At 48.6% G+C, this 11,696-nt stretch overlaps 6 protein-coding genes across 6 annotated transcripts; 1 reads left to right on the plus strand and 5 right to left on the minus strand.

The window, feature by feature from the left end:
- Positions 1-803: 803 nt before the first annotated feature.
- On the minus strand, positions 804-1,469 carry N7474_005140 (uncharacterized protein; the record flags this gene model as incomplete). Its single annotated transcript, XM_057196555.1, has 1 exon — positions 804-1,469. The coding sequence occupies one exon, from the start codon at positions 1,467-1,469 to the stop codon at positions 804-806; it is 666 nt and encodes a 221-aa protein (XP_057053951.1).
- A 516-nt stretch (positions 1,470-1,985) lies between these two features.
- N7474_005141 (uncharacterized protein) lies at positions 1,986-3,548 on the minus strand (the record flags this gene model as incomplete). Its single annotated transcript, XM_057196556.1, has 1 exon — positions 1,986-3,548. One exon carries the CDS (start codon positions 3,546-3,548, stop codon positions 1,986-1,988), a length of 1,563 nt encoding a protein of 520 aa, XP_057053952.1.
- A 216-nt stretch (positions 3,549-3,764) lies between these two features.
- On the minus strand, positions 3,765-4,772 carry N7474_005142 (uncharacterized protein; the record flags this gene model as incomplete). The annotated part of the gene is made up of 1 exon (XM_057196557.1): positions 3,765-4,772. The coding sequence occupies one exon, from the start codon at positions 4,770-4,772 to the stop codon at positions 3,765-3,767; it is 1,008 nt and encodes a 335-aa protein (XP_057053953.1).
- Positions 4,773-5,173: 401 nt separating this feature from the next.
- On the plus strand, positions 5,174-6,574 carry N7474_005143 (uncharacterized protein; the record flags this gene model as incomplete). Its single annotated transcript, XM_057196558.1, has 4 exons — positions 5,174-5,260; positions 5,324-6,289; positions 6,368-6,403; positions 6,467-6,574. 4 exons carry the CDS (start codon positions 5,174-5,176, stop codon positions 6,572-6,574), a joined length of 1,197 nt encoding a protein of 398 aa, XP_057053954.1.
- Positions 6,575-7,461: 887 nt separating this feature from the next.
- On the minus strand, positions 7,462-9,229 carry cpdS (uncharacterized protein; the record flags this gene model as incomplete). Its single annotated transcript, XM_057196559.1, has 5 exons — positions 7,462-7,562; positions 7,618-8,334; positions 8,385-8,805; positions 8,863-9,008; positions 9,067-9,229. 5 exons carry the CDS (start codon positions 9,227-9,229, stop codon positions 7,462-7,464), a joined length of 1,548 nt encoding a protein of 515 aa, XP_057053955.1.
- Positions 9,230-10,285: 1,056 nt separating this feature from the next.
- On the minus strand, positions 10,286-10,978 carry N7474_005145 (uncharacterized protein; the record flags this gene model as incomplete). Its single annotated transcript, XM_057196560.1, has 1 exon — positions 10,286-10,978. The coding sequence occupies one exon, from the start codon at positions 10,976-10,978 to the stop codon at positions 10,286-10,288; it is 693 nt and encodes a 230-aa protein (XP_057053956.1).
- Between the last annotated feature and the right edge of the window lie 718 nt (positions 10,979-11,696).

Below are 11,696 nucleotides of genomic sequence, written 5' to 3' on the forward strand. Positions count from 1 at the left end.
AATTGGAGCCCAATAACATACTCGGCGGGACCAATAAGTTCCCGCAGTCTTTCGTATCCTTTTTTGTCTGTGAAGTCCTCGCCAAGGCCATCCTTGACTATCTCCCTCCATCTCTGGTCCACAAATTGTGTGAGAAGTGGCTTCGTCTTTGTTCGGGACCACCTCAGTTCATCCTTTTTACGAATACTATGGGCCGTCTGCCACAACGATATCTCCCTAGCGAAACCAGTTAAGGAGGTAGATCCAGGTGACCATCCAGCATATTTCTTGTCTCCCGCAACATCAGCCTCCAGCAAATCGTCTGCAATGCTCAAAACAACCTCCGGGAAAAATTGAAACTCTTCTTACAGTATTAGCAGTTGAATATCATCAAATCCATATAGCGGGAAGTGTCATACCAAAAATGGGGTGAAATACTGGTTGCACTTGTGATCGCATCTCTGGGCTTTCACCCGAACCAACAACCCACGAGAAGCACCTGAAGCATTCCTGTTTGTAGTACGCTATGTGGATAATGAGTGCCCCGGAATCATCATATGAATCATCTAATGATCTTGGGACCGCGGAGATAGAGCTCGGGGTAGCTTCGAGAGATGCAGTAATCAAGCTTTCCACCACGGACTTGGGCTGGGGAGCTGGTGGGAGTGTAGGAACGGTGGCCGCAGTTGCCTTCGGCGTAACGGTCTTTGCCCGTAGAGGCTCTAGAGCCTGATACCTGGTCTGGCGTCGGTCGGATGTAGACAGTATCTCCAATCTCAAGCTAGCTGTCTCCGCAATGAGACCCGTAATGTCATCCGCGGCGTTTACAATTTTTGGAGCTGGCCAATGTCTTTGTTCTTCATGATTTCAGAGCGCATCTGAACCCTCACCTTCTCTCCAATAGCCGGCAGCAGTGATACCAAAGAATCGTTGATGGCCTTGATCTCGGCAAGGAGAGCTCTGAATTTGCGTTCATCTGTCACAGCCCACACAGCTTTCTTCAACGCTGATGTCTTTTTCTGGGCCTCCGATGTCCGCTCTTGGAATCGCAAGTATGTTTCCTGGAACTTAGATAGCAGCGTTCCCCTTGTTGGTGTCTTACCCCGAGCGGGGCTTTTGCTTCGGCCTTCATGTCGGGGAGCAAGGCCATAGCGTTTCTGTAGCTCTTCTATGTCCTCAAAATAGTGCGCAAAGCAAGTCAATAATCCAGCCACAGCTGGGCGCAACGTATTGCTCCGAATCGACTCGTCCAAAATGGCGAGATCATTTTCAGTAATCTCACTCGCTTTGCTCTCGGGGTTAATCTCAGCGAGCCCGACAGACTCTCCCCAAACTATAAGTCTCAGTCGCTCGACTTCTATCCTTGTTTGTAGGATCTCTCGATTGATGCCATATCTTGCTGCGGATGAAAGTGTGTTAAGTGTTTCGATGCAAGTGCTGAAGAGAGACGCCAATCCAATCACGCTGATTGCCGTGCTTGCGATCTCCATTGGGACAGCTGATAACGGAGAAATTTCCTTGGAGCAGTCCGCATTTTCATAAAAGCAAAAGTATCTCCAAGCCAAGTCCTAAGGCTTGACTATTATGTCTCGCGGAATAACCCCGGGTGCCCGTTCTTAGGCCAAGCTCTTGAAACTGTAAATTGTGGCGAAGCAGAAAGCCCGAGGAGTGGCCTAAACGAGTAATCGAGGTCCGTGCAGATGTAGCCCACGTATGTAAAATCAACGCTAGAGCTCATTCAGTAAGCGTCACTCGTATTAGCATGGGATGATCAACATGCACGCACGACAGCATAGCCGAAGCTGAATTCGGCCTGGGAGCACACATGTACATGTAGGAAAATACCCTATCTAACTCTTACCTGTTTGTCTATCATAGTACACCCCAGGACGTCATATAACTTAGGTTTCTCTACTTATCAAAAGGTCCTGTTATGGTTTAGATATTCTATAAATCTGCTCCAATAAAATCTCCGCTACGAATATTGATCATCTTTACATTACACGTTAACCTGTCCAAATTAGACATCCGACGGCGAGAGCGCCTTGACTAGCAGTCCTGATCGCACATCCAAAGCAAGTCCCGTTGCCTCTCGCCAGTACTGCATGTTGTCCATTCTCAGAGCACCACGCTCGTGCGGCCAGCTCACACTCTCCTTGTCCAGTCGCGTCAATGATGAGTACCCTCCTGTCATTATGAGCATGTCCTGGTAGCTGACTGACGCTCAAGATATTTTGCATCTTCGGTAGGTCATCTTCATGCGCAGCGTGTGGTCCGTCAATACACTTTGGTACAGTAACAAAGACCGGATTACTGTAGAGCGTGAATTCGACAGATTGTTCGTTGATCAACAACTCCAAGATTGCTCTTTGCTGTGGCTCTTTCTCCTCTCCATCAGATTTCCCGTCGATTGGCATTGTTTTCAACTTTATAGCACGAAAATCAACTTTATCGGGCGATTTAGAAGGCCCAACGGGAACAACCCATTTCGAACGATCTGCAAGCCCCGGAAGCCAAGATGACGCGCTTGATTCTTCGCGATGCCCGAACGCGAGAAATCGTTCACTATTGTCAGACTGATCTTCGGAAAAGAGATGGTTGTTGAAGCTCACGTCTCTTGCATGAACGTGCGACCAACCGTCTGCAATGTCCTCTGCTTTTAGCCCCACTGGCCTCGGAAACGGCCCGACCCAGCCATTAGCTGCTCTAGTCTCCTTCATCGCTCCAAGGACGCGGCCCAGAACGGATTTCGTTCGCCAATATGATCTATCTCCGACCACTAGGCCTGAAATATAGTATCTAGCATGGTCAAGATGAGCTAGAGATGGAGTCGCCGCCACTAGGGATGCCATAATGGTATTGACAAATTTCCGTCCAGGCAGCGTCAAACCAAAGAGCCAATCGTATAAAAAAAGATTCGTAGATCCGCCCGACCTGATATCAGAATAGACCTCTTCTGTAAATCTTCGCATCTCCCCGAGCGCGGGCCATGCCATGGTCTCAGCGAATCGGACAAGCCCCTCAACCTGCCGCTCATGTACACGGCTGTGTAGCTCGAGATAGGTAGGTTGTCCTTTAGGATCGGGGTATCTTAAATCCATGCCATTAATCCATCTCTCGGATGCCTGGCAGGCTGCGACGATTCTGCGACTCACGTTGCCGAACACAACACCCGGTAAATGAAGCATGCGCATGCGAAGCTCGTGCGCCAGAATAACTTGAAGCACAAAATTGGGAATGCTGTTGTTGGCAAGCGCTATTTCGGTGAGCGAGGGTCCGTCTTCAACATCTGGAAATACGCGGCGACGGTTGAGATTGTTTAGTATGTCGGTTATTTGGCCATGTATTCCAGACCCGCGGGGCGGACCAAGGAGTTCACTAAGATCTTGGTCTGGGGAGCGGCCGTCGGAGTTCCAGAACTGATCCCCTTGGTCTCTTATACGGCGCACCCGGTCGACCAAGACATCGAGCGGAGTACCTGGGAGCAAGCCATTGGTGTTGGAAAACTCCTGAAGTGTCGCGTTGCTATTGCGTAACCACATGTTGAATTCAGCGACATAGCCGTCCATGGTGTGGGTCCCTGGATATCTTCCATGGGACTTGCGGTCACTCTATTTTATCTGAGTTGAGACGGTGATATAATGATTACGGGAATCTTCTGTGCTTACCTCAACGTCTTGCCGGCTGAAATCAAGTTCTAAGGGTCTTTCTTTGTTTGACATATACATCAAAGCTGTTTCATGATCAGAAAACGAACCCGGGGGAAACATTAAACCATTGAAGGATCACCTACACCATGCTTGATGAGGAGGGAGGACATATTCCATCTCTTTTTGTGTCTCCGCGACAGAATCGTCACGAGGGATTCCAAAGAAATCATACCGAAGAAAGACATGATTTCCAAGATTCCAAAGCCGAAAATGCAGTGATCCACGTAGCTCCACTCGCTTGCTCATGGTAACTACCATCTTCTGCAGCTGCCGGCTTATACGTTCCACATTGACATCAGCGATGCTGTCATCCGTGATATCAATCGCTTCTGTCTCTGCCACACTTGTTGAATATTTTGATATCTCCGTAATGCGTGTGCTCGCCGCCTCGACAAGCTCCTCACCCCCGGCCAGGTCAGAAACTGCATTCTCGACGAGCTGAAGACTGTCAAGATCCGTTGACTCTTTGATCTCAGTTATCATGGTTGTACGTGTATTTTCCTCCACGTCCGGAAAAAGCAGTGTCAGGCTGTCGTTAAAGCCACGCAAATCGTTAACAAAGCGCCCAAACTTCTTCTTGTCTTTAACCGCCCATCGTGCTGCTGCAACCAGTGGCGTCTGCTTTTGAATCCGCGATGCCGACGCCTGTAGACAGGCATAGGTCTTCTTAAATGTCATTTTGACTGGGTTCTCAATGGTAAGAACCGCAACTTCATCCGAAGCTAGTTCTTGTAGCCCGTATTTCCTCACCAGGGATCCACTATCTTCAAAGAGGCGCCGCATGCAATTCAGAATATCTGCAACTGCACTGGCAACGCGCGGATCGTCAAATCGGGAATCTAGCACATCGTAATGTTCGGTGACGCCATCCCCCCGAGAGTCTTCATCTTTTGGCAAGTCATAAAGCCCCACCAAGCTTCCCCAGAGTGCCAAGCGAACCCGTTCAACCCCAACCTTCGTGACAAGTATCTTGTAGTCTGTGCCGAGATTTCTACCGGATTCGATAGCATCATACAAATCCAAGCAAGTTTTGAAAAGAGTGGCGAGGGACGCGGCCCCGAGAACAAGTCCTGCTGGGTTCATGGTGTCGCACGTGTGCCTGAAGTTATGGATAAACAAGCCAAAACCACGTCGGGGAGGACTTAATCGTGTTCAGTCGCCCCCATGTCGCCAGACTTTATCCACACTTTTATTTTATTTGGCTTTGGAGGCAACTCGTATTCAACAGAGCTAGTCTCCAATAGGATACAAGCAAAACAAGATGATTGGTTTGATAATCGCCATCCCGCTCTCGAGGAAGCACTGCCCCCTCCAGCCCCCGTTGGATTAGAAATAAGCGGATTCGGATGCAAACAGACTGTGGAGCACCCTTGGAAATGACAGCTCGAATAAAATATCGGTTTTAACATATTGACAACAAGTCCTCATATATAGTGTTAGTGAAAAGCTCACAGCCATAACCAATCTCACAGGATCCCATTCAAATGAATGTCTCCCTTCCGTTGGCTCTGCACCTTCGCAGCCCCGTAACATTCGATTGGGACACGAAACAGCGGTTGAAGCCTGGCACGGTATATTCCACTTCTGACCGTACTCGTATCATTTGTCGTCCAGAAGCTTATATATGACAATAGCGATTCAAAGAAGGCTTCTCACTGGATGAGTTCTTCTTCATCAATAACCATTCCGCTCGGGATAAATCAACTGTCCTCTTTGCAGACATCCTGCGGCCCATCTTCGATCACCAAAATTGGTCACAGCTATATGTTTTCTTCACCAAACGCTATTCTGAGGAAGAGGGATCACTCGATGCTGAGATTCGTACCGTGAATTTACCCGACAAAGGCTCAACGTGGAACGAACCGGCCGTTATCTCCATCAAGACGGACCCTAGCTCCGTCGGCTTACCTAAGGACTTCATAGGCCTCCTTGGAACAGCAAACATCACTTGCCACTCAGGTATGGTGGGGACTGATACACAGCCTTGCGCTATCGGTCCGGCCATCAGTTTTGCCTGTGGCCCAGGGACGTACATGGACCTTACCTATGCCGGTCAGCCACCTGGAAAGTATCAGGAGTACCTATACCACGATGGCAAGCTGGAAAGACATATAAATTCCGAATACCAAGTCGTGGCTGAGCCCATCGAGACGACGGAGAAAGGTGGCCGAGGACGCTATTGGGCGGAATGGGCTCGTCTGTGGACTGCCATTGCGGAATGGGTGTGGGAGTACGACAGTGAGGTACGCGCATTAGATGATTGGCCTGAGCTCCGCTTTAAATGGGAACTCAGTGCCGAAGAAATTCGCTCTTTCGATATATGTGGTAAAGTCCCGCGCGAATACCTCAAAACCCATGCTATCCAAGCTGCTGATGCCATTCGTGATGTCTTTGTTCAACTAGCGCATGAACCTCGGCGCTTCCAGGGAATCGAATGGGACTTTCTCGATATAGGGGTGCTTCAAGAGGTGCAAAACGCATTCCATGCACGCTTCGGGATGAAAAACCCGGACCCCGCAGTTAATCGGGACGACTTGCTGCGCCAGGTTGTGCGCAGTGGCTCTGTAGCGTATGATGGATACTCGGAAGCATATGATGAGGTGAGCCCAATGGTGATCAATCGTTGCCCCGAGGGTTTTTCAGGAAAGAGCTGGGAGAGATGGCTATTAAAGATTCAGGGTGGGAATGTTGTCGTCGTGAAGAGGGTCTTCCAGGTGAGTGGATGGTCCGTTTCTTCGCCATTCTGTTCAGGCTGCCATGCTGACCGTTACTGCAAGGCGCTTTGGGCTGTTTTGCTGTTATCCCACATTCCGGTGCATATCAAGATTATCAAGCCCGGTGAAAAGTTTCCGAAGTATCGAGATTTGGAGACTGTTTATATTTAGTGCAATCACCTGATGTATGATTGAGAGAGAGAGAGAGAGGCATTGTCCTCGATGCTCTTTCCGAGTCCTCAGCCGCTGAAGGACATATTAGGATATTTCTGGAGGGTCGGGAGGTGGTGCTCAGGTACTTTCGATGGCTCTGTTCAGTAGAAGCGAATAGTGGTTTGAATTGTCTTGAAACCCCGCCTGCGATCCTTTCGAAAGAGAACTTCTTGATACATCTACTGGAAGTCCTCGGGAAGCGGGCATCAGCAGACGTTTTCCATGAAGGATCTCCCGTTCTCTCAGAAGCATGGTCCCATCTGAGTATTTCGAATATCGCCGCAAATCGTTTTGCATGGAAGCAAACGTTTTCAGGCTATCATGTAGACCATTAACTTAAGGTGAAAGTGGGTGGGTTAGCTCGATAATAGATATATAGCGGATGATAAGGTATGTTTCCTACGGGCTTTGATGCGTTCAGACATTTAGGGCGGCGAAGAGATAGGTGGTTCTCCTCTATTTGACCATCTGACGGGTGACTGGATCAGAAAGTAGACGAAGAAGAATTTTAATGGAACTATGGATGCGTTGGATACTCCTATATAATACCATTTGTCAAACCGGGGAATGTGAGTCGTGGCTGATACTGCCTGGTGGACCCGAGATATGTACACTAGGCAACTAGAACCTAGAAATTGATCTTTAAATCCCAAATGTAGCTTAGTACATGCCGAAGTAGGGATGGTAGCTCTAAAATGGTAACTGTACCAACCAAATCATGAAACATAGTAATAGTACGGACTATGGTGCATGAGTAATAATCGGTTTAAAAATGAAGGCAAGTCCTTCTCGATGCTTTAAGTGACAGACGCCAAGTGAGCCATTCCCAAGGTAACTTAAGGTTTCTATTGGGTGGTAAAAGATCCCCGTTGCTGAAGGTTCTCGATGCGGCCAAGCAAAAATTCCAGATGGCGATAAGCAGCGCCCGGAACATACTGTGGGATTTCTGTAGTCAAATGGGTTAGAATTCGGATTTCGAAATTGAATGCAACTGTGCTTACCGTGGCCAGAGCCATACACAGTGCTGAAAGTCAGCCCACGCTCCGTATGTGCCGTTCCCAGGAGTCCACCGCCGGCGTCCGCAGTGAATGGAGACGACTCAATACCATTGGCAATTGCGTTCAAAGCATCGGTGTACGGAACAAACAGGGGCTCAACAGGGGCATGCTGGAAGCCTTGTGCACCGTTCCACGTCATGTTCTGAATGGTGGCGAGCGAGCCGTTCATGAACAGCAGATAGTCATACCACCCGTGGCCGATGAGTACGTTGTTCGTTCGCTCAATCACACTAGGAAGAGGTCCAAGGGCACTAGGGACGGATCCATCTCCTCTGGGGAAGATATCCCCACCGCAGACGGCGTAGTTGGTAGGCGGGACGTGAAGAGCTCTCTGAACGGCAGACTCGTTGAAGTAGTTGTTCGGACCGCCAGCCAGGGAGGGGAAACCCATCTCATCCCATAGGAACGGACAGAAATCGGTCAGATGATACATGTTGAAGCAGGGGTTGATGTAGGTGGCTGCCTTGATAATATCGTCCCATGTATCACACCCAGGTCCAGCATTCGCAGGCGGGAAGTCCTTCGGTGGAGGGAAGGTCCAGGCCGCCTCCAGAAATTTGGTGTGTCCACATTTATCAGCGCGCTGGTTAATTTCAGTCATGAAGGTATCATTCAATGAGAAGACGCTAGAGAAGTGGTTCAATGCCGCGGTAGCGGGCGCTATTGAGTGTTAATAGCAAGGAAGTTCAAGTTTGTATATGAGAATTTACCATAGATCATGACGCTATCTTCATTGATAGACGGGTCGTTGATTTGGATACCCTTCAGGTTGAAATGGGTGGTATCATTTTGATCCAACATTCCGGCGGCGAGATATGGGATGTACTGTCCGGCATAGCTCTCGCCAGTGATATAAACCTTGTAGCCCTGCATGCCAAAGGTCTGGATAAACCGTCTCCAAAAATCATTGAATTGATTGGAGACATCGATCTCGTTCTGAACAGTGGCGGGACCTGGTGAAAAGCCAGTGCCAGCAGGCTGGTCAATATAGACCATGTTGGTCAGGTTGGTCCACGAGTACGGGTTCTTCACCGGCTGGTAGACACCAGACTGCCAGAGGAATGGCCCGTTTTCTTGGAGCAAGCCATCAAGAGAACTGCATCCGGGACCTCCATTAAGCCAAATGGTAATCTGGGCACAGAAGTCAGCCTAACCTATCGTGGTGACGATCGCTTCGCATTGTCTTACCTCCTTCTTGGCATCTGGGTTAGTAGAGGGGAAAAACCAGAAGAACAAGCTAGAGTTGCCATGAGGAGTGTTAGGCAGGAGACCAGCATAGCTCTCGCCAATGTCAAAAGGGACCTGAGGGAAATTGGCGCCATCGACCATGAATTCTAGTAAGCGGAAGTCAGCATCTTGGTTCGTTCTAAATATACCGATCCTGTAACGCACTCTCCGTTGTCTTGGTCCGATACTGATGCTCCGTCTGCCCAGACGATGCAGTTTTGTGGCTTCGCGAAACAGCAGGCTTCTTGTGTTGCACAGCTTTGCGATGAGGATTCTGCAAGGCAGAGGCTGCAGCCACCAATAACGTAATTGAAGCCAAGACACGCATCATGAATTACTTGTGTCCGATTGCAGACGGGGTCTTGAATTGAAAAGCGGAGACAGTAGCAGGTCTGCCATTGCTTTATAATTTTAAGAAGATACGGCCTCGGATGGAGATAACAACCTTGAGCGGACCCAGTAGTAGTGGGGAAAACTGAGGTATTTGTTAATGGCGCTTGCAGATCTCCGACGGCCGTAACTTGAGCGGAGCAACCCGTCAATTACGCGTTGTAGAAGAGCTCACGATTCGTTGCCCGTGCTGCGGGGTTGACGAGGGTTGCACTGCAGCTCAGGGCGACCACGGAATAACCGACCGCGCAAAAGGTCCCGATAAAGAATCGACGCAGTGATTTTGCCTAAATAAGATAATTGGCCGGTCGATCGGATTGAGTCTTGCAAAGAAATTCCGCTGCTGCCTTCGCAGTGAGACATGATTGTTGGAGAATTTTGAAGATCAAAAGATCCCGGCTAGCCGTGTCATGACGACCTTCCTCATCCGGCCTATATTAGCCGTGACCCAAAGAATCAATCCATGCACGCGGAGTCCGTAGAAGCCCGGTAGCACAAACGAGGCTCTGTGAACTGAAAACCGGGTCTTCGATTGAGGCTGTGCCTTGAATAAATTCGGAGTCCGTGATAGGCTCCACATAAGGATCAGCACAGTGCAAAGCTATAGCGCTAACTATCAGCAGGCAGCAGAGGCTTAGTTAGACCCCTGAGTTTGGAAGGTTCTCCGCTCATAAGTCTCTCAGGGCAGAGAACATATCTCCTCGTTTTATGATATTTGGCCCCCGATGATCCTCGCACCTAAAGAGCTTAGTTCTAGATCTGCTACAGTAGTTTCACTCTATGCTACTTAAAGTTAAAAATCACATCTGGCCATCAATCTGAGACAAGGTCATCGATGATCTTTGTGATTGTGGTCTAGAAGGCTGCCAAAGTAGTCTAAAGGGTGTAAAAATTAAACATTCGCTTGCAACAATTTGGCACATAATGTTGAAAAGGACTTAATTATAGACATTACGCTTCTTCCACTTGTTCTCTCCATTTCCCATGGTCTCTCTCATGCCTTCACTTCCCTCCAATGATGTCCAATGAGCTCTGCCACCTCGACAGCAGCTGATCGTCCCATGCGGAGTGCAACAAAATGCAATGCTCCGTCTATGCCATTGGTAACCGCACCAGTAGTAATGATCCTGACCCCAGACTCGTTGATCCCGGCGTCGCAATATGGAACGGCATCACATGGATCCTCAGGAATTATCCGCGTGCCTTTGGCATTATGTGTTTTGGTAATGTACTCTTCGCACGCGGTTCGTAGAGCCTTCGTCGCAAGGCGATGTGTTGTCGCTGTCAGCCCGTCCAGTACGCCGGCAACCCCGAGCAATAAGCCGCCCACGCAGACAGAGAGAATAGTCCTCTGTTTCTGGTCAGTTTGTATATGGGATTGTGGTTTTGCAAAGGCTATGATGAAGTCGACGAGTTCCAGTAATTGCCCGTTCTCGGGTTGAACATAGGGCAAGATATTCCTTGATCGTGAGCCGGGTACTATGAGGATATCGTAATCTGATAAGTGCTTCTTGGCCTCCGAGAATGAAATGGTTCTCTTGACAACGATATTTTCCTGCGATGTGGTGAATTCGTCTTTTGCGGCGATTGTGATGAAGAAATTAGAGTTGGAGAGAATAGATATTGGACCTGTGATGTCGAGGGTGTTGAACGCTTGGAAGATAACCACGAGCGCTGATCCGACCATCTTGAAAATTGAGTCCCCACGCTGTAAAGGATGCAAGAAGATGCAAAAGTACAAAAACTTGAAATTCAGGGAACGGTTTTCAAGAGACCCTATTGTTCATGACGTCACAAAGGGTCTTGATGGCAGGGTCGCATTGGCTATCGGATCACCAAACATTCCAACGGAGTAAATCACCAGCTGGACTCGGACAATTAATTAAGCTTGCATTGTTAATTGAGCCGGCACGTTTGAGCTAACTAACTACTTTCCACCTGTCTTATCAGTATCCTCCCAATGGTACTCTCAGTGTGAATATATTAGTTACAGTTGCAGTGCTAAAGTCCGGACCCCTCCAAAGTACCTTTCTTTACCGCCTCCTTATAAGGGACATCCCACCCATCAATAGTAGTTTTTGAGTGGTTAGACGCCACTTCCCAGGCAGGATATTAGCGCAGTACTTCGAAGGGTTCAGACTTTAGCAAGGCCGCGTGCCTTACTCTCAGTTGTGAACCCTATAATATTTCCTTATATCTCCCAGAGTAAGAACGCCTAGCTCAGGTCGAGTAATAAACGACTACGCTTTTCTTCCTTGTTGATAATATTATTATTTTATACAAATTAACTGGATGAGCTTTCGTCTTTGGTATGGTATGACGGACTGTCATTTCCGAGGTACTAGCGGCTCCTTGCTCGACTGCTTTCTTTGGCCTACTTCTGCCGAAAGGAAAAAGGACACTAG

This window comes from Penicillium riverlandense (genome assembly GCF_028828495.1).
Source record: "Penicillium riverlandense strain IBT 135883 chromosome Unknown utg000003l_segment0_segment0, whole genome shotgun sequence".
Lineage (NCBI taxonomy): Eukaryota > Fungi > Ascomycota > Eurotiomycetes > Eurotiales > Aspergillaceae > Penicillium > Penicillium riverlandense.